Source organism: Podarcis vaucheri (assembly GCF_965113315.1).
Source record: "Podarcis vaucheri genome assembly, chromosome: 14".
Lineage (NCBI taxonomy): Eukaryota > Metazoa > Chordata > Lepidosauria > Squamata > Lacertidae > Podarcis > Podarcis vaucheri.
This window is the reverse complement of record NC_138752.1, coordinates 25,659,415-25,681,691: the sequence shown is the minus strand read 5'-3', so window position 1 is coordinate 25,681,691 and position 22,277 is coordinate 25,659,415. Positions and strand designations below refer to the sequence as shown.

The window sequence follows — 22,277 nt, the reverse complement described above, 5'->3', positions numbered from 1 at the left end:
TCCCGTTGCTCTGTCCCAGCTCCTACCAACCTAGCAGTTTGAAAGGCCGTCAAAGTGCAAGTAGATAAATAGGTACCACTCCGGCGAGAAGGTAAACGGCGTTTCCGTGCGCTGCTCTGATTCACCAGAAGCAGCTTAGTCATGCTGGCCACATGACCTGGAAGCTGTACGCCGGCTCCCTTGGCCAATAAAGCGAGATGAGCGCCGCAACCCCAGAGACAGACACGACTGGACCTAATGGTCAGGGGTCCCTTTACCTTTACCTAGGAAAATGAGAGTACCCCTAAACTTTTTTTTTAAAGAAAAAAAGGCACTTTTTCCAGCTTTGATGTTTTATTGTTTGTTTTGATGTTTTATTCTTTGTTTTCCATATATATATACAACATGTAATCATATTCATTTCCATCAAGCCAATAAAGATATCAATGCTCACAAAAGATACATACGATTTCGACTATGTGTTTTCTACTCAAATCTATGATTTCCCATCCTCTCCATATTTGGTGGGATGGCCATTTGTCCTGGATGCTTTAGCTGAGATTCCTGCATTGCAGGGGGTTGGACTAGATGACCCTCGGGGTTCCTTCCAACTCCACAATGCTACAATTCTATGATTTGGTCCTGTGGTTCTCCCCCTTTCCCCTTTTACTCTCAGGAAAACCCTATGAGGTAGTCCAAACAGCACAGCTATTGGATTTCCTGGCAGCTCATGTCCTAAAAATATATCTTTTAAAATAACTTTTGTGAATAAATAATTCCAAAATGTTTAGATCTTTGCACATACCTGTGTGGTGTGAAGGTGTGTTTGCTCCAGGGGTGATGCACCCTCCATTGGAATGAATTCCCAGGTTAAGCTTGACAGGAGCTTGCACTGTAAAAGCACCATCTGGAGGACTAGAGAGTTGGAACAAAACATCCTGTAGAGATGGCTGGCTAATTACAGTTTCTCCTTGAAAATTTCTCTCCTTGTCAGTTGGGGAGAGGCCACGGAGAAGCCCGAGGAAATTGGAACCAGACAATCTGCAGGAGCTGGGATGGAAAGCTTATGGTATGAATAAGCAAATGTGCCCAGAAATTAGTTAGTCCATTTTGGACAAATGGCAATTGGTTAGCCTGAGGTCTCTTGGGTGGTACCAAGGCATGGTAGTCTGCAGAGCAAGCCAGGGGCCATCAGTGGTCCATCACTGCCTAGAAGTGGTGAGCAGAACATTTAGCCTGGGGGTGTTGATGCAGAGCCCTATTAAGTCACATGGCGGCAAATTATCAGCACAGCTAGACATTTATCATTGTCATTCACCCTGCCTCAAAAGTGGGCCAGGCCTGGTTTGGACCCTTCCTCTCATTTTCCAGGAACAGCAGAGTCTCATCCTGACCTCTGCTGTCCAGCCCAGCACTCGCTTCACTTCCTTCTCTGCATCTGGTTCCCAAAATGGTCCTCCTTTTCCATCCTCAGTGGGGTGGTGGAGGCCTCGCGGCCTTGCCCAAACCCACAGCCTCACCTGAGCCATTTTGTTGCATGAGGGTGAAGCAGAAGATGGCATCTCACTCACCCTGTTCCATGTGCAGAAGCTGACTGGACTGTCAGAAGCAGTGGCGTAGCGTGGGTTGTCAGCACCCGGGGCAAGGCAAGTAATTTGCGCCCCCTAAGGCATGGATTTGCGCCCCCTAACCCTAACCCCCAGATGTTGTGCCCAGTGCGGCCGGCCCCCCTGCACCCCCTATGCTACGCCACTGGTCAGAAGAGTCAGGGGAGAGAGGACCATGGAGTACAGGGTAGGCAGCAATGGTCACCTACTTGGATGGCTTCAGAAGCGGATTGGACAAGTTCATGGAGGAGAGGCCTACCAATGGCTACTAGCCGACATGACTTTGCTCTGCCTCCATGGTCAGAGTCAGCAATGCTCCTGAATGCCAGTTGCTGGAAATCACTAAAGGGGAGAATGTTCTTGAGTTCGGGTCCTGCTTGCAGGTTTCCCACAGGCATCTGGTTGGCCACTGTGAGAACAGGATGCTGGACTAGATGGGCCTGATCTGGGTGGGCTCTTCTTAGGTTTGTATATCTGGAGCTGCATCCTCCCTCTGCCTAATGGCAGAGCTGGCCCTGCTCCACCCTCCTGGAAGACTCCAATGCTACTCAGGGGCCAAAGAGGAAACGCCTTCCCAGAGTGGCAAAATCTTGCCACACAGGAAGCTGCCTAATATTGAGTCAGACACATTGTTCCATCTAGCTCAGTATTATCTACACTGACTGGCAGCAGCTCTCCCAGGTTTCAGGCAGGGGGTCTCTCCCAGCCCTGCCTGGAGATACTGGGGGTTAAAGCGGCGAGCTTCTGCATGCCAAGCAGATGTTTTACTATTGAGCTAGGGCCCTTGGCTAAGCTGCCTCATACCATGGCCCACCTAGTTCAGTGTTGCTTACACTGACTGGCAGCAGCTCTCCAGCGTTTCAGACAGAGGTCTCTCTCAGTCCCTCCTGGAGATGCTGAGAGTTGAACCTGGGACCTTCGACATGCAAGGCAGATCCTCCTCCAGAAACAGCGCAGAACCAGTATTTCCCGGGGGGAGGGAAGAAAATACAACGACGACCTGCCCCGCTTCCTCTTCGGGGCGCGCCATTCTCCCCTCTTGGCTCCAGCCCAGCAAAGGCGCAGGCGGGTTGGGCCAAGCAAGCAGCAGCAGCAGCAGCAGCAGCCGCGCTCTGGAGCCGGCGCTGGAGCGGCGGCCGAGAGAGGGAGCGAGAGGGAAGGAAGGAAAGCAGGAGGGAGGGAGCCGAGCAGAGCGGGCGGAGGAAGGAAGGAAGGAAGGAGGGAGCGGGCCGGCCATGGCAGCGGTGCGAGCGGCGGCGGCGGCGGCGGCGGCAGGAGGAGCCCGCCGCAGGAGGCGAGGCGGGCGCGGGCAGCCGTCGTTGCGCGCCTGATTGGCCCCCGGAGCCGCCGCCGCCGCTGCTCCCGGGCGGCCGGTGGGGACGCGGAGAGGGCCAAGGAGGAGGATGCAGGGCAAGAAGCCCCGCGGCTCCTCGGGAGAAGGAGGAAGCGGCGGCGGCGGGAGCAACAGCAGCGGGGACGGCGGGGAGCTGCAAGGGGACGAGTCGCAGCGCGCCAAGAAGAGGAAAAAGAAGAGCTCCCCGTGCGTCTCCAACATCCAGATCTTCCTGGTCTCCGAGTGCGCGCTCATGTTGGCGCAGGGCACGGTGGGCGCCTACCTGGTGAGCCAGCGGGGCCGGGGAGCGGGGGGAGCCGGAGAGGGTGTGCGGAAAGTGCGGAGGGGGAAAGTGGGTGCCACCTTCTTTTGGAGAGGAAGAGAGAGGAATCGGGCATGCGGGTGGCATCTTTAGCCCCTCTCCGCTGTAGCGTCAGCCAAGGCTGCGGATGGTATTGAGGGTCTGGGGGCGAGAGGGATAGGGACCCTCGCTCTATCTCTCTCATTCCGACTCCCCCCCCGCCCGCACCTCTCACTCCGGGTCCCGTGCCAGGTTCGGCAGGATGGAAGGTGATGCGAGGAGGGGCGTGTTTGGTGCAGGTGGCTTGATGGACAGCCAGCAGCCTCGGTTCCCTCCTGGTGCCCAGGCAAGCTGTCCGCGGCGGCTTCCTCCGGGCATCCTGAGCCTTGCCGTTGAGCTTCGATTGGGATGAGCGAGAGAGGGGGAAGCATGGCCTCCCCTGCCCGCAGTTAATGGGGGACACACGGGGACACACGGGGACACACACACACACAGCTGCATGGGAGCGTCTTCAGTAATTGGCCCTGGCCGCAGTAGTTGCTCCGAAGTAATCCAGTGTGGGGTAGAAAGAATCCCATATTTGCCTAGGTGGTATGCAGTAGAGATGCTGTGGCTGAGGGGTCCATAGGGGATATACATTCCTAATGCTAATAACTGTAATCATCAACTTGAATTAAGCAGAGGCCATTGTGGGTCAACCCCTCCGTGACCTGATTAACTCTACCCGCTCTGGTCTGACACACAGAAGCTGAACCAACAGAGGCAGTGACATCTGTGTATCTAGCTGGCATGGTGATTGACAGCCAGGAAGCCCCTGGTTCAAATGTCGCCTTGGCTAGGAATGCACTCTGCTGCTTTATGATGGCTGTGGCCTCCCCCTTGCCAATTCATAAAGGGGGCAGTTAGTATTCTAGCCCGGCTTACAAGGCTGGCATAAAGGTATCCCAGTTAAGGTACATCCGGACATTTAGCCACAGTTGTGTATGATTAAACCCTTCTCCCCCAACTACATGCATGCTGCGAAATGAGGCCTAAGAGCACAAAAACTGCATTTGCTTAAGCCACTTTACCCTTTTCTCCTCTCAAGTTGTACATTCTAAGTGTGGGTTACCAGCTGAACAGAAGGGGGGGGGGGAGATCCTTAACTGTGCATTGTAATCTGCAGTGATCAGCAGCTTGAAGTGCTTCAAGACCATGGAAAGGAGCATTTTCACACCAGAGTGCTGTTTAAAGGCACAAGGACTGGTCAAATAAAGACAATAAAAACTGGCAACCCTAATTGTAAGCTTTGTGGGGCAGGGGCTTGGCTTTTTCCTGACCATCCTGTTGACTGATATAATTGTAGCTGTGAATAATAATAATAATTTAATGTACAGCTATATACTGTAGGCTATCATGTGAATATAATTGTCTCCATCCTGCACCTTTTGCTGGCAACGGGGAAAGGTTATCAAGAGTTGCTAGCAGCAATGGCTGTATGTTAAAGACCCTGCTGCATCAGGCCGGAAGCCTTTCTAGTCTAGCATCATGTTCTCATAGCAGCCAACCAGATTCCCAGAAGGGCAGCCTACAAGCAGGACCAAAGAACAGCAGTGCTTTCTCCCCATTTGTGATTCCCAACAACTGGCAATCAGAGGCACACTGCCTCCTACAGTAGAAAATGGGTCAGGGGTGAACCTTGTGAATATGCTGTCCTATGCAAGGCTAACATATGGTGCCCTCTCCACAGCCCTCAAGGTGCTAGTTTAAGCCTGGTAAACAAGTGCTGGATTTTGGGAAGGAGGTGTGAGGCTCTGGCAGAGTTCTAGCGCCCTCCCACCTCCTCCCTAAAGTCCGCTAAGCGCTTGCCCAGCTTTGGGAAGGAGGGAGGAGAACTCTCGGACCCTGCCAGAGCCCTCGTGCTTCCTTCTTGAAGCCAGGCAAGTGCTCACTGGGCTTTGAGAAGGCGTCCACCTTGGTTGAGCACTCAGTGCGAGCAAATCAGTGGCGCTGTCCTAAAACCACCTCTGGACTGCTGCAGACCCTCAAACATTTCTCTGATGAAAATAGGGACATCCTATTTAATAACAACAACAACAACAACAACATTTGCACCCCAGCCATTCTGGGTGGCTTCCGACATATATAAAAACTTCCCTATGCAGGGCTGCTTTCAGATGTCTTCTAAAGGTTATCTCCTTGGCTCAGGGGGTCGCCTAACTCCACACCTTCCAACATTTCTCTGATGACAATATGGACATCCTAAGGAAAAGCAGGACATTCCTGGATCAACTCAGAAACTGGGACAGCTTCTGTAAATCTGGGACTGTCCCTGGAAAATAGGGACACTGAGGGGGGGGGCGTCTGCTGCTGTTGCATTCAGGTCGTGCTTGGGGGCTTCCCATTGGGCCATTTGGTTGCCACTGTGAGAACAGGATGCTAGGCTAGATGTGCCTTTGGCCTGATCCAGCTAGATTCTTCTTACGTTCTTTTCTGATGAGCCAGTGCAGTTCTATTTAGGGCCTGCGTTCAGCCATGAGCTTCTCACCTGAGTCCTTGCCCTGAAGGTGAAAGGGAAACAGGGAAAGGCAAAAGAGGAGAAAGGTTTCTGCAGTCACCTGGCTTGCAAATCTCCAGTGCAGACCACCTTGCAAGCAGGGGGTGGCTATTAGCAAGCTTGGTTTTCTCGTTAAGTGACTCAGCATTTGCTCTGGGGTTGCCGGCTGTCTTTCCCTTTGTATGATGGGGTGAGAACAAGCACACTTTTTGGGTGGCGGGGGGATGGGGTGGGAGATAAAAGGTTGCGTTTGGAATCTGAGAGCGCAAGGCAAATGGGTTTGATGGGGGACCAGCTGTCGTGCCCTGAGATCAGATGTCAGGGTACCTGAGCCAAGGAAAGCAAATCGGAAGAGGGAAGAATGGGATAGCGTCTCTCTGTTCCTCCTCTCGCTCTGTTTCACCTTGCTGGATCTGAGTGACAGCATGTCATTCACAAGCACGGGGTGCGTCTCATGTCTGGGTTGTCCTGTGTTTGATACAGGCAAAGGCCACGAGACTACACATTTGCCGTTGGCTGATTCTGCCCAATGGGTTTTGTGTGTGGGGGGGTGTCATTAGGGAGAGGCAGCAAATTCCCTCGGTTGGCTCTTGTGAACAGATGGAAACCGAGCAGCGGAAAGAGTTTGATGTGTGTGCTGTGAAATGCAGGCCTGCGCTGGGTGTTTCAGTGTGGCCTTGCATGGAGGCAATATTTCATCCGGAGGTGCCGATAGCTGCAGAGGAATGAAATCGAGGTGCAAGCGCATTGAGAGAAGTGCGCCATTGTGAGCTGGCTTGACCATTCTGCTCAAAATGCTGTGGGTTGTAAAATTGCTGGTAAATAGTAAATGGTTCTGGTCCAACTGAGGAACTGTGCTTTGAGCCTTCCCACTCTGCAGTTCTTTCGCTCCCTTAATTGGACTTTTTACGCACCCCCTAATTCAGATTGCTATTTTGGCAGCTGCTGTTGAAATCCAAGTTGTTCCATTGCTTTAGAATAGTGTGAGTGGGCTTGCTGTTTCCTTGTTATAAAGTGTGTGTATGTGCACACACACGCATGAGAGAGAGAGGGAGAGATAGATAGATAGATAGAGAGAGAGACTGTTCTCTAATTGAAATTGAGAATATCAATAGCAGGAGTTGTACCTCTTCTTTGATCTTGCCGTCAATGCCGTCAATTGAACCTGAGTCCCTGACCCACCCCCAGTCCAGAGCTTCAGAGAAGCTGTGTTGTCGCTTAACACTCAGCTGTGACCACATTTACCTTGAGTGATTGGAATGCTCTGTGAGCATTCTGTGATATCACAGCAGCACAGACAAGCAACAGCAAAGCCTCAGAGCCTGAGCCTCAGAGCTTGCTTGGAAGGCCTGCTTGGGCACGGCATGATATAATCCTTCATTTAAAGCATTTGTATTCCGTCATGTCCTACGTTGGCTGAAAGATTCCTGCATTGCAGGGGGTTGGACTCGATGACCCTTGTGAGCCTTTCCAGCTCTACAATTCTAGGATCCACGCCCAAGGCAGTTTGTTCCAAAATCTACCCACCCTCCTTGCCTAGGACAGTATGTGAGGGCTAGTTGTCAAATTACCACTTATGCAGAGTCTATTTTACTCTGGATGGGCTGTGCAGGAAAGTAAAATAGGCCGATGGGGTGTCTGGTTTTGCACCTTGCTTTTCAAATATCTGTAGATGCCTCCCTCTGCTTCACTTTGATTTTGCTGGGGGAGAGCTGGAGCTCAGGGCCAAAGCATTGGCTTTGCCTGCAGAAGGTCAAATACTTCTGCACACAGAAGGCCACAAGTTTCTCTCTAGCATCATTTATTTAAGGACCATAACACGGTCCCCGGTTCAATTCTCTGCATCTCTAGATTGGGCTAGGAATGTCCCCTGCATGAAACCTCTGCTGCCAGTCAGTGTAGGCAGGACTGATTGTGGTTTGACTCAGTATATGACTGTTTCCTGTGCTCTTGTCTCTCATTTCAGCCATCCCATTTCAGGTAGCAGGACAGGAGACAACCCCCCCCCCCGCCTTGCCCCACCTTAAGCCTGCACACTGCAACACAGTGTGGATGCCCTGGAGAGCAATCTGCCCCACATCTGCTCTGCCTTCCCCCCAGAACATTGAGCAAAACAAGACAGGCAATGAGCCTTCGGTGCTCTGCTAGTTTCCCCACCCATGAATGCAGCAGCCAATGAAAGTTGTAGGAGGGTGGAGAAATGCACAGTAAAAGGACATTGTGCCTTTTGTTTTATTCACTGTTGCAGGGGAGGAAGGTGAAGTTTGGAGCTGCTGGATTTGGTGGGGCTCAGCTATGGCCAAAGGATCTTGGAGAAGTGCTGTCAGCCGTGGTGGGGACTGCGGGGTTCACCTTTTACAAGGCACCTTCATGTGCTTAGATGTACCCTTGGCGTGCAAAGTGTGGCACAGAATGGATTCAGGATTGGAGGATGATATGGGGTGGCAGTCAGTGCCAGTCCTCCTCAGAGTAGATCCACTGACGTTAATGGGCATTATTAAGTCTACCTTCCGACATTGAGGATTTTCGCATTTGTTTTTTTTTTACTGCTTATAATGCTGACTCTTCCTTCCTGCGTTATGAAGTGGTGACTTCTTGATTGACAACTCCTGGATTGATCTGACAGCCAATCCCTCTTCCCTGGGAACTCTGGGGAATTGTAGCTCCGTGGGAAGAACAGAGGTCTCCTAACAGTTCTCGACGCCCTTAACAAACTACAGAATTCTTTAGTGGGAGCCGTGATAGTAGCTTTCCTATCTAAATGCGCTGAAGTTAATGATGTGATTAATTACATTGGTGGATAGTAGTGACAAATAATGTAGGTCTTAGCAGAACTCAGACTGTGGCAGAATGGAAACAGTGCTCATTGCAATGAAGGCCCCAGCTGAACTAACATTTTAAAGCAGTGTCATACCACTTTAACGGTCATGGCTTGTCCCAAAGAATCCTGGGAACTGTAGTTTGTTTAGGGTGCTGAGAATTTTTAAAGGAGATCGTTATTCTCTTCCCAGAGCTACAACTCCTAGAATAGTTTAACAATCAATCCCACTTCCCAGGGAGCCCTGGGAACTGTAGCCCTGTGAGGGGAATTGGTGTCTCCTAAGAACTCTCAGCATCCTAAACAAACTACAGTTCCCAGGATTCTTTGGGGGAGACCGATTGGGAAATTTGGTAGGATACAGCTTTACATGGATAGTGCAGATGGGTGGGCCTAAGACAGGCATAGGCAAACTTGGCCCTCCAGATGTTTTGGGACTACAACTCCCATCATCCCTAGCTAACAGGACTAGTGGTCAGGGATGATGGGAGTTGTAGTCCCAAAACATCTGGAGGGCCAAGTTTGCCTATGCCTAGTTTAAAGCATCATTTTTCCAGCTGTTTTTGTGAACCCCTTGAAAACTGTGAGGGGCGCTTGTCAGACCTAAACATTCCTCCCCTCCCCCCAGCTGTGTCAAAACCACCACCATATTGTGAAAGCCACAAACCCAGAATTAGGCCACTGACAAAAGCAGCTAAAACTGGAAGGTTTCTAGAGAAAAATGAGTAGGCTGAACCAGCGCCATATTGTCATTATTACAACTGATTTATTAATCTCCTTCTAAACTGCTGTTTCAGTGTGATTTGCACGTAAGATAATTAAAAGCAGATAAAACCACAAAAGCCACAAGTAGAAGACTAAAATTTTTGCAGAACAAAAATGTCTTCAACCGTTTCGAGAAAATGCAGTAGTGGGCACCTGTCAAATCTCAACATGACTGCTATTCCACAGAACGGAGTCAGTCACACTAAAAGCCCTGCTCTTCTATGTTAATGTGGAGAGGGCTTCCGAGATCTTTCGAATTTGCAGGAGAAACTCTCCCACAGATGACAGCAGGCGGTGGATAAGGGATAAGGCAGTTTCTCAAGTTACCTGGTCCTGAGGTGTATGGGTACTTAATATGTTAGTACCAATACCAGCAGTATTATGAAAATTGTTGGTCCCAGACCAAATAACTTCAATAGCCATTATCAGAAGAAGGGAAAAGATTCCAGTGAGGCCCAAGTACACATATTTTCAGTTGTTCTACAGCCTTTCTTTAGATCACCTGAATGGAGCTCATAGGCCACCAGTGGTCAATAGACCACACTTCTGTTACTAGGTCAGGGTTTGTAGACCTTTTTAATCAGCCCAGAAACCAAATTAAGGTGGTTGTTGTTTTTGGTTGATCCAGGAGGAGAGACCAACTCTAAACTCCTCGTGTTTTATTATTCTTGGATATCCATATAATACATGGCACATTCATCCTAACACTAGCAAAGCAGCATTGTATGGCAAATGGTATACTGTGGCACCTCGGGTTACATACACTTCAGGTTACAGACTCCACTAACCCAGAAATATTACCTCGGGTTAAGAACTTTGCTTCAGGATGAGAACAGAAATCGTGCAGCGGCAGTGCAGCGGCAGCAGGAGGCCCCATTAGCTAAAGTGGTGCTTCATGTTAAGAATAGTTTCAGATTAAGAACGGACCTCCAGAATGAATTAAGTTCTTAACCCAAGGTACCACTGTAAATTTATTTTACCAATCCTGAAACATGTTGCTTGGTCATGTGCATCCACAGGAATTTTTCATATGTGTATGTGCATGTGCATGCAAAGTAGATACTGCAAACAAACAAACAAACAAATAAACAAACAAACTTAAGTGAAAGCTGGGAACGGACAGGCTTCTTGCAAAACAAATGAGGAGAATAGTGCCTGAAATATTGTGCCTCATATCTGAAGTTCCACAAACACTAGAAACATAACTATCTCTCTTTTTTTTATTGAAAGCTAGGAATCTGGGCATTAAGGTTCATCTGTGGCACGGGGAGTGGCTGCCTTGCTGACCCTGTGGGCAGCCATGTGGTTGGTTGGTTGGTCAGACCAGTGAATGGGCCCAAAACGTATCCACAGCTGGGTGTGGACACCAGGGATGTGGTCCAGTCCAGGTGATGGTGAGTCCAAGGAGTGACCGTTCTCAGAGTTCTCTCGGAAGAAGGTAGCTCTGCGAGGGAAATAGGGGGACCAGCTAAGCAGAATCATGATGATGATGATGATGATGATGCTCATCTGTGACAGAAGGGGGGGGGGATCTGTCAAGGATTCTTAAACTGTGATTCCTCCATTGCAGCAGGTTGGACCAGATGATCCATAGAGGGCCTTCCATCTCTACAGTTCTATGATTCTATATCTCTCAGCACCCTTAAACTATAGTTTCCTGATTTTGGGCAAGATGGTGGTGGCAGCCATGACTGTTAAATTGGCATCACGTTGCTTAAAATGTATTCTGCAGATGCCACCTATATGAGATCTTACCTGACGCAGACCGAAGGGTAACTAATTATGAAACGGGACGACGTAAGGCATAGGTGATGTAATTTCCAGGGATTATTCTAAATGGGTTTACAAAAAGCATAGTGAAAAATGTAATCCCACTTACTGGGAAAAGAAAACCATTATAAAATACACTGCACTGAATGGATGGTATTTGATGCCTACCAGGTTAAAAATAATTTATAATCTTCAGCATGATATATGTGAGGAACCCAGGAACGGACGTAATGAATACATTCTAGAACTGCACACAACTAAGGCCTTTTTGACAAGAGATTATAAATATAAGTGGCATGGTTGGGTGTAATGTAGTTTTAAATCCAAAGCAAATGCTCCTTTGTTGTTTCCAAAGAATTGTTAATAAGGGGGAATTAGAGCTTGCTATGGCATTATTAATAGCTGTGGGTAATTTGAAAATCTTCCAGTGGGCCAAATGCAATGCAACGGTGTATCAAAAATCCAAAATAAAGGTGTAAAATAAAGGCTGGCAATAAATATATTGAGAGGAACAGTTACTTTATAAACTTCTGGAACCCAAAAAGTTTCATGTTAGTATTCAACCATAGGTTTTGTTTCCTTTAGAACCATACATTTAAGTCAATTTAAGATGATTTGAAGGGTCTTTTCTTTTCTTTTCTTTTCTTTGCCAAAGGCTGATATTAGTTGCTGATTTACAGATGTTTCCTTTGTTATTTAGAATAATATTTAATAATCTGGAAATATGGGGAAATATTGAATCATTGCCATCCATGTATCTAATGGGGATATTTTCCTTCTTTGAAACAACTTCAGTAAACAGGTGCTATGTGCTTTAATCGGGTTTTTGGCTTATTGTTGATTACAATTATTTTTGAATGTTTTAAATCATTTTTTATTGTTTTTACTGATAATGTCATTGTTTTTCTCCCCCTTTGTAAGCTGCTTAGGGTTTGTCAAGCAGCATATAAATTTTATGAAATAAAATAAATAAATACAAGGAGTGGATTTAACCCCAAATACCCCTATCATGGTGCATATTAGAGCACTGACGTGGTGTTCAACTAAGTTTTACTGAGAGCAGCAAAACCTACTGGAACAATAAGAAACCAAGAATAAATGAATTTCATTAAGGAATGGGGAAAATTTGTGGAACATCTGGAAAAAAATGTATACATTTAAGTTTGTTAACAGGATTAATGTAACAGGATTAGCAAGTAGTTGGTTCGCTAGAAGCAGCTTAGTCATGCTGGCCACATGACCTGGAAGCTGTACGCCGGCTCCCTCGGCCAATAAAGCGAGATGAGCGCCACAACCCCAGAGTCAGCCATGACTGGACCTAATGGTCAGGGGTCCCTTTACCTTTAAGGGTAATGCTAAAGAAAAATCAGGGAGTAACTACTAAATGGAATAATGTAGGAAATGCAGTATTAAAAATTAACATTATAAGGAAACTGCAAAAGGGGTGGAGGGAAGTCAAAACATATATGTTTATCAGGAAGCTATTGGATTTGTATGTCTGTAAAAATATATATCCAAAATTGAATATATATATTCAATATATATATATGAGCAGACATACTGAACTTAATGGCGTTAACATAGTCAGGTTCATTCATTTCAGTGGATCTACTCTAAGTAAAATTTAGCTTACGCCCCCTTGGTTTTTAACTGTTGGGTCCTCAGGACCCACTGCCAGAATGAGGCCTGATTCAAGAGCAGCACCAGCACCATGCAAATATATGGCAAAAAAATAAGTAAAATGTGCCCCCAAAAGCATGTTAAAGGCGTATCCCAGGTGTGAAAATGTAGATAGTGCTACTATGAAATTAAGAGACCTATGCTAGCCATTCCCATTGATTTCAATTTCAGTTATTCACCTGAGTAAAGCACGGGTCAATGAATGGCTTTCAGGGCATGTCCATTCCTGGATGTAACCAAAAATAGCTAGACGACAAAGGGCATGGGAAGCATCTGAGAGACGGCTGTAGGAGTAGTTTGGTAACAGAGGAGGGAGAGGCGGGATGTGGCTGCAAAGGTTTCCTGGATGAAGCCATTATCATTATCATAGACCCTCCAAGTGTTCCTGTTTTCCAAGGACAGTCCCAGATTTACTGAAGCTGTCCCTGTTTCTGATTTGATCTTGGAATGTCCTGCTTTTCCTTAGGGTGTCCCTAATTTCATTGGCGAAATGTTGGTGGGTATGGAGTTATGCAACCCCTGAGTCAAGGAGATAAGTAACTATACAACTTTTAGAAGACATCCGAAGGCAGCCCTGTACAGTGGTACCTCGGGTTACGTACTTAATTCATTCTGGAGGTCCGTTCTTAACCTGAAACAGTTCTTAACCTGAAGCACCGCTTTAGCTAATGGGGCCTCCCGCTGCCACCGCACGATTTCTGTTCTCATCCTGAAACAAAGTTCTTAACCTGAGGTACTATTTATGGGTTAGCGGAGTCTGTAACCTGAAGCGTATGTAACCTGAAGCGTATGTAACCCGAGGTACAACTGTATAGGGAAGGTTTTTTAAAAATGTTTTATATGCTGCCCAGAGTGGCTGGGGCAACCCAGTCAGATGGGTTGGGTATAAATAATAAAATCATTGTTGTTGTCATTGTTGCTGAATAGGATGTCCCTATTTTCATCGGAGAAATGTTGGAGGGTAAATTCGATTATGAATCACTTCTCATGATGCATATCAAACTGATTTACAATATAATGACACATATACGTGTGTGTGTGTGTAGAATTAGAAAAACAATAGCTATAAGCTATAAATGCTGAAACACTTCAAACAACAACACATACATAAAGTCAGGTCAGAACCAGGACACACATCAACTGGGATAAATATTTTAGGAGGCTTGTTGAAAGGGGAATGTGTTTAGCAGGTACCGAAAAGCCTGCAAAGAAGGCGCCTGTCTGATATGCAGTGGGAGGGAGTTCCAAAGGGCAAGTGCCGCCACACTAAATGCAGCTTGCCAAAGAGATGTCCTTTCTTTATGCTGTGTTGGAACATATGAGAGCATTCAGTCTATAGTGAGCAGCCAGTTGCACGTTGCAACAGGCTGGTCGGGTGATGCAAATGCAGAGTACTTTAAGAGCTAGCCAGACTTTATCATGCCACTGCTGCTACTTGACACCACCCTCTTCCCTTCTGCAAAACCTATTATTAGGATTATACTGAGCCAGCCAAAACAAGCCCTAGGTGGGGCTCGGGACAACCTAAGGAATTTATCAGTGAGACCAACTTTGCTGACTCCTTTGTGGGATTTCTTTCAAGCTCATGTTTATGCTACCCACAATGCTGTTACAGAAGAAAAGGACTAAGATATTTAAAGCCGTACGTTTCTCTTTTATCCCAAAGACCAGCTTCAGTTTTGTGCTGCTTAAGTAGCTTTTTTATTGTTTGCTGTTTATAAATCACTTTTAGAAATGTTTTACAATGCCAGTTTTAACCGTCCTTGAAACAGGTCAGTTGCAATTTATCACATAACCCACAGAAACATTTTTAGGTTGCCAGGAAGCCAACAGTTACGCCCTTCCCCATTTTTCGTTTCTGCAGATTTAGCTTAAATATTTTAAAAATGGATGTCCTGTGGCCGATCATCTGTTGCTGGAGCCTTCTCCCTGAACCACTGAATGAGTTGCTGGGATGTTATGGAATAGTTGCAGGCATTCTGACTGCTTGCTGGAGAAAGTGTCAGCACTGGATTGCATCAGAACAGCAGGCTGGGCATTTCTGACAGCAACACGGACCTGTTTAATTCCAGCCTTCGTATGCTACTAAGGCAATATGATTCAGCCACGGAGAAACCATTTTCAAGTGGCTATCAATCTGCGTTGGTAATGTGTCATTTGGTCCATCACCAAAGCAACAAGGCCCTTACAGAAAGTCTGCAAGGTCCATTACCTAAGCCAGGGATGAGGAACCTGTGGCCTGCCAGATGTTGCTAAATTACAGTCCCCACCATCCGATTGGCCAGCAACATCTGGAGGGCCACGGGTTCCTCATCCCTCATTGAATGACCAGTAGTTTCTCTTGGTGCATCGTGGTTAGAACAGTGGTTCTAAAATTATAGTCTGGGGAACCTTGACATTGCTTTTGTAGCTCATTAGGATCCTAGGAGTGGGCTAGTTTTTCAGAAAGGCACTAGCCACCATTCCTTGCAGTGTGCAGCCACAAAGAAAACTCAAACTGTGTCCTGGGATGACAAGACCCCATAGGCCTGCGCAACATGTTCTCTTGTGCAACTAAGAATGCATCCCAGCATCCTCTGCAATCTGCAAAGGATTTCATGGGAGGGGATACATAGAAAGCTGTCTTATTCAAGGTCCATTGATTTGCCTGTCTGGTTCAGTAGTGTCTCCTCTGACTGCGAGTGACTTTCCAGGGTCTCAGGCAAAGAGAGGCCCCATTCACCATCTTTGACCTGATCCTTTATCATAGGAAATGCCAAAGAATGAAACTGGATCATTTTGCATTCAGAGCGGTGCTCCGTTAAAATTGAGCGACAGTCTCAGACTTTGGGCCCAGTGTTGTAAGAACATAAGAAGACCCTGCTGGATCAGGCCCATGGCTCATCTAGTCCAGCATGCGGTTCTCACAGTGGCCAACCAGATGCTTGTTAGAGTCCTGGACCCACGCACAAGAGCCCTCTCCCCTCCTGTGGTTTCCAGCAACTGGTATTCAGAAGCATTAATGCATCTAGCTATGAAATCAGAGCACAGCCATCATGGCTAACAGCCATTGGAAGCCTTCTCCATGATTTTGCCCAATCCTCTATGAAAGCCATTCAATCTGGTGGCCATCACTAAGTCCCATGAGAGCGAGTTCCATAGTTTAATTATGGGTTGCATGAAAAGGTCCTTTCTTTTGTCTGTCCTGAATATCTCAACATTCAGCTGGATATCCACGAGTTCTAGTCTTCTGAGAGAGGGAGAAAAACCTTTTTCTATACCCAGTTTCTCCCACATCATATCCTTCAGCATTTTCGAATCCCCGCGGCGGGGTGCGCTCCCGTTGTTCGGTCCCAGCGCCTGCCAACCTAGCAGTTCGAAAGCACCCTCGGGTGCAAGTAGATAAATAGGGACCGCTTACTAGCGGGAAGGTAAACGGCGTTTCCGTGTGCGGCTCTGGCTCGCCAGAGCAGCGATGTCACGCTGGCCACGTGACCCGGAAGTGTCTCCGGACAGCGCTGGCCCCCGGCCTCTTGAGTGAGATGGGCGCACAACCCTAGAGTCTGTCAAGACTGGTCCGTACGGGCAGGGGTACCTTTACCTTTACCTTTAAGCAAAGACAGGACATTCTGGGCAGCAGCGTAGCTAGCCGCTTGGGTGCCTGGAGCAGCGCGTGTGCCCTGCAACCAGGGGCAGAGCGAGCCACCCATGGGGACGGGGTGAGCGAAGGCAGGGCGCACTGTGTGGAGCCTCTCTGCAGCCTCCCCCTCAGCTGTAGGGTGGCAGACAAGCCCCGAACTGCTTGAAAAAGCAGTGGGGAGCTTGGAGGCAGTCCACCCGCCACCTTCCCCTCAGGAGAAATGCTCAGGCATGCTGCACGCCCCACAGTGATGCCCAGTGCCCCCCGTCTCACCCAGCTATGCCTCTGGATTAGGCAGATTCATGGAGGAGAGGGCTGTTGAAGGCTACGTTTCCAAGCGCAATTCGAAGTGTTGGTGTTGACCTTTAAAGCCCTAAACGACCTCGGCCCAGTATACCTGAAGGAGGTCTCCACCCCCATCGTTCAGCCCAGACATGGAGATCCAGCTCTGAGGGCCTTCTGGCAGTTCCCTCACTGCAAGAAGCAAAGCTACAGGGAACCAGGCAGAGGCCCTTCTCGGTAGTGGCGCCCGCCCTGTGGAACGCCCTCCCATCAGATGTCAAAGTGATAAACAACTACCTGACATCTGAAGGCAGCCCTGTTCAGGGAAGTTTTTAATGTGTGGCATTTTAATGCATTTTAAATCTTTGTTGGAAGCTGCCCAGAGTGGCTGGGGAAACCCAGCCAGGTGGGCGGGGTACAAATAATAAATTATTATTATTATTATTATTACTAGCCATAAAGGCTGTGCTCTGCCTGCAAAGTTGGAGGCGGCAACGTTTCTGGAAATCGCTCAAGGGGAAGGTGCTCCTGCAGTGGTGTAGGAAGGGGCGTGCGGTGGGTGCGGGAGTTATTTTTTCAAAAAACACACATCTTGGCGATTTTGTCACACCCCTCAGTGATGACACCCGGGGCGGCCCGCACCCACCGCACCCCCCTTCCTACGCCACTGGTTCTGGGATCAAATCAGAAACCAAGAAAGCCTCAGTAAAGCCGGGACTGTCCCTGGAAAACAGGGACACTTGGAGGCTCTGCATGCATAGTTTAATAGACTTCGATCATGTCCCCTCTTACCTGCCTTTTCTCTAAACCAGAATCCCAAATGCTGCCGCCTTTCTTCATAGCTGGGTGGCTCAACCCCTTGATCCATCTGGTTGTCCTTTTCTTCCAAGGTTGTCTACACTGACTGGCAGCTGCTCTCTGAATATTCCAAGTGGAGCCTTTCCCCGCTTATCTGGAGATGCCAAGGACCAAACCTGACTGCTTTGGCATTCGCAGCACGTTTCCTTAGCAGATATAACTATTAATTTATTCATTAGGATAACTTATAGCCAGCCTTTCCAGAAAACACAATAGTGCTCAGTGTGGATAACAGCTCCAACGCCCCCCTCCAAAAAAACAAAACCCCAGTAGAACAACAATTAAAGCAATTAAAAAGCAAAAAGAGCAAAGCAGAAGCAAGACAGACGATTAAATCATCAGAGCTGGCTCAAAATATAAATAAAAATGCAAGCATGTGGGAAAATGGGCCGTTTGGAAACAGTTGTGGGTAGAATAATTCTGCCTTGCCTTGCTAGCTTTGGAAGAGGAGAAGGGTGCGGCTGGGAGAGAAGGGACATTTACCAGTCTATTTACCATCCTTGGGACCCCCTGAGATACTCACCAAAACCACCTGTAGCCTGAAGCTGGATGGGTGCAGCACAGCTGATTGAAGTCCGAAAGGGACACAGCAGCAAGAAGCCTGAGAAAGCTCCACACACACACAAGCCTAGAGGGAGAGACTAAGGTGATGTCAATTTGTTTCAGAAACTCTTATAGTCATGAGATTTTGGGGGTGATCTGTGAGATTGTTTGGCCCCAGGGAGAGAGCCAGGGGGGAATTGTGGCTGAGAGCCAGGAGGCTGAGCGACATTGAGTGGGAAAGCATGTCAGAGGAAGGAATTTATATCAATATTTGTTAGCAATTCGTATTACGGTATTACTAATTCCCGTAATGACTAGTATGTGCTGTATGCAGGTTAAATTTCTTTCTAGATTATTTATTTGTTTCATGATATGTATATACTGCTTGATTATTATTATTTTAAAAAACCACACACTCTCAAAGTGGTTTACAAAAAGATAACAATGAAACTATCGGGGGGAGGTGTATTCTCTTTCTCATTTCTCATCTTTTCTCTCATTTCTCTCTCTTAATTATTTTTTATTAAATATTTTCTTGTGTCACAAAACAAACAATTAAACAAGTAAAAGCACATACAGTGGTACCTCGGGTTAAGAACTTAATTCGTTCTGGAGGTCTGTTCTTAACCTGAAACTGTTCTTAACCTGAAGCACCACTTTAGCTAATGGGGCCTCCCGCTGCCGCGCTTCTGCTGCGCGATTTCTGTTCTCATCCTGAAGCAAAGTTCTTAACCTGAGGTAATATTTCTGGGTTAGCGGAGTCTGTAACCTGAAGCGTCTGTAACCCGAGGTACCACTGGATAGCCTCTCCTTTTTCGATTCATAGAGTCGTTTTCGCAGCTCACTTATGTTTGGTATTGTCATAGACATCATGCCATAGCTGTCAACCTTTCCCTTTTCTTGCGAGGAATCCTATTCGGAATAAGAGAATTTCCCTTTTAAAAAAAGGAACAGTTGACAGCTATGCATCATGCAGTTGAGGGGGGGTAAGAGAGGGGAGGGAGGCAGAGAGACGAGGGGGGGCAATGTTCTTTCCTTCTATTCAGTGGCGTAGCATGGGGGGTGCAGGGGGGGCCGGCCGCACCGGGCGCAACATCTGGGGGTTAGGGTTAGGGGGTGCAAATCCACGGGTTAGGGGGCGCAAATCCATGGGTTAGGGGGCGCAAATCCACGGGTTAGGGGGCGCAAATTACTTGCCTTGCCCCGGGTGCTGACAACCCACGCTACGCCACTGCTTCTATTGCATAGTGTTTGTGTAGGATTTGGTGTCAGCATCACGTGGGGAGGTCCTTTAGTTATGTATTAATTTTTATTGGCAATATGTGGCACCTGCCACAGTGCCGGTGAGATATAAACAGCCTTTATTTATTCAGAGCATGCGTCCACATCCCTGTGCTTCCCCCTCCCCCCTCCCCTCACAACCTCCAAAATAAAATATCCCTGGTAATGTTTTCCAGAACATTCGCCAAGATGGCACCGCAAAGGGGGCGCTTCTGCAGCCTCGCAAGGGCTCTCAGCTGCCATTTGACACGTATGAAGGGCTTTGGCTGTGCCGCCTGCACCTCCCTGTGTCCACATCTTCCACTTTGCATAGCTTTTATGCAAATGCAAACCCACGCTGCTTGCTCAGAGGCGGCTGCATGCACCCTGCTATTTTCACGTTCTCGTAATGTTCTGTTTATGTTCTTGTTTGGATCCTGTCTAATTATCCCATAAGCACTTTGAAAATAGAAATTAGGGTGGACTGAAATGGCACCGGCAAAGGCCCCACTCAGCTCGGGAGTTTCACCCTGTCGGGTTTAATCCAAGCTCGATTCCCTTCACGGTGGTCAGCTTCCCCGCAGACTTGTCAATACTGGCTTTCCCTGGTCACCTCTGGCGAGGAAGAAGGCCCTCCAGGTGATCAGGCCAGGAGGCCCAATAAAGCATGCTTCATTCAGGCTTCGGCTGACTAAGACTGCACTGCTAACCCTTCTTACCTGGAAGCAACCCTCACAGAATTCTATTGGGTTTACTTCTGAGTAGGCATTGCACTGTAAATCAGTATATTGAGGGCAGGTAGGCGAGAGACTTGGTGGGTTTGTAACTCTTCTGGCATTTATATATTTATGTAATTTATTATTTATTATTGCTTTTAGGCAATTATATATAATAGAATATATATTTTCTATTCTATTCTATTCTATTCTATTCTATATTGTTACACCATGGGTAGGCAAACTAAGGCCTGGGGGCCGGATCCGGCCCAATCGCCTTCTAAATCTGGCCCGCGACAGTCTGGAAATCAGCATGTTTTTACATGAGTAGAATGTGTGCTTTTATTTAAAATGCATCTCTGGGTTATTTGTGGGGCATAGGAGTTTGTTCATTATTTTTTTCCAAAATATAGTCCGGCCCCCCACAAGGTCTGAGGGATAGTGGACCGGCCCCCTGCTGAAAAAGTTTGCTGACCCCTGGGTTACACAGCCAAACCCAGAGCTGTTTTTAAAATATATGGAAACCATACAGAATCAATATGATTTAGGCTGTTTTCCTATTGTGTACTGCTTTGAAAGTAGGGCCTTAAGCAGCATTATAGAAATTATAAGTTACATAAAGAAATGAGATGAATACAGGAAGAACAGTTGAGCTGAACGTCTTAAAAAGTCAGGGTGACTCATCTGAATCCTCTTTCACCCGGTGCTGAAAAGGCAATGGGGACAGCACCAGTTGAACTTCTCTGGGGCGAGTTACAGAGGTAGGGTGCCAAAGCAGAAAAGGCCCCGTCCTGAATTTCCTCTCACTTGAAATGGTGCTGGGACCTGCAAAAAGGCATTAGAAAAAGGAGAGAGACAAGTGTTATAGCTTCTAGGCACATCTGGTGACTTTTTAATATTAAAATAATGGTCATGAGCTGTGGGGACATAGGCTGCTTTCTGGTCTCCCTGGACACCTCCTAATTGATGTTGGGAAAGCATATATAGAAAACAGCAAATCCATATCTAGGTGCATGGACTTTCATCCTCAACCTTCTCCCTGCAACTACGGGATGAGAAAACTGGTCTACCTTCCAAGGCTGTTGTAGGATTTCTTGGGCACATGTTGAGCGCTTCAACTGCAGGTGCTAAGTGTTCTTCTTATGAGGCCTGTCAGGCGGTTAGTGGCATTTCAGTTGGTTAGTCCCCTTTTAACCAGTAATCAAGTTATCCTTCAATTTTATTATTATTATTTTAAACTGGTCAATTTGCAAATAGCCAAATCCTCAATGATGTTGGTGTTGTGAGAGGTTTGGTGGAGCAGAGCAAGCCAAAAAGCTTGGTTTTGAAAAGGAGATGAAACTATGCCCTGCAATTGGATTTCTCTTCTCTGCTTGCCCCCTACCCCACATTTCAATCTTATAAAGCCCCCATCCTTCTTAGGAGAGTGTTGCATACCTTTTTCCTTCTGTCTAACAGAGAATGTTTGTGCTTAATAATAATAATAATAATAATAATAATAATAATATTTCCCACCCTGAAGCTGATATTGTGACTTATCTTGAAACAGAATTATTCTTTTTTGCAGCAAGAAGCAAAGCTCTCAGGTCTGACAGCTTCCAGGGTTGCTTTTTTCATTTTTTTTTGCAGAGCAAAGAGCCTGATTTAATTTTCTCTCCTCGGTCTTTAGCCTTCGAGAGTGCCAGAGAGCTCCAGTTCAGGCTGACCTAGTTGCAAGGACCCAACATCTGCCAGAGTCAGGGGGTGCTTCAGATAAAAGACTGTCCATCTGGGGGATGTGTTGCTGAAGAAAGCAGTTCCATGCCTGCTTTGGGCTGGCTGTTTAAACCGAGGCCTTTGGAGAAGTTGATTATTGCTCACCAGTCCTGGCTCTGAATGTGGCTGGCTGGGTGAACATAAGAAATTGCATGAATCAGACCACTGCCACACTTCACTCAGTATTGCTCCCACTGACTGTCAGCAGCTGTCCAGAGTTTAAGACAGGGATTCTTTCTTAGCCCTACCTAGAGATGCTGAGGACTGGACCTGGGGCCACCTATGGTAAAGAGACCTCGTGGTGGGAAGGAGACTAGGAAAGGGAAGAGCTGTGGTGTAAAGGAAAAACCATACTAATTGGGAAAGTGAGGGGGAGCTGGGCTAGTTTGGGCTGAAAAACAAGGCCTCCTCTGTCCTCAGATTTGCAATCTCGAAGACACAGCATAAAAGGAAGA

The 22,277-nt window shown here is 47.4% G+C and overlaps 1 protein-coding gene across 1 annotated transcript in view; it reads left to right on the top strand.

The window, feature by feature from the left end:
- Window positions 1-2,886: 2,886 nt before the first annotated feature.
- The window catches only part of SLCO3A1 (solute carrier organic anion transporter family member 3A1), a 126,315-nt gene continuing 106,924 nt past the window's right edge, over window positions 2,887-22,277 (top strand). The window contains exon 1 of the mRNA XM_082198468.1: window positions 2,887-3,205. Coding sequence (XP_082054594.1) covers window positions 2,990-3,205 — 216 coding nt within the window. The 5' untranslated portion in view covers window positions 2,887-2,989. The remainder of the gene's footprint in view (window positions 3,206-22,277) is intronic.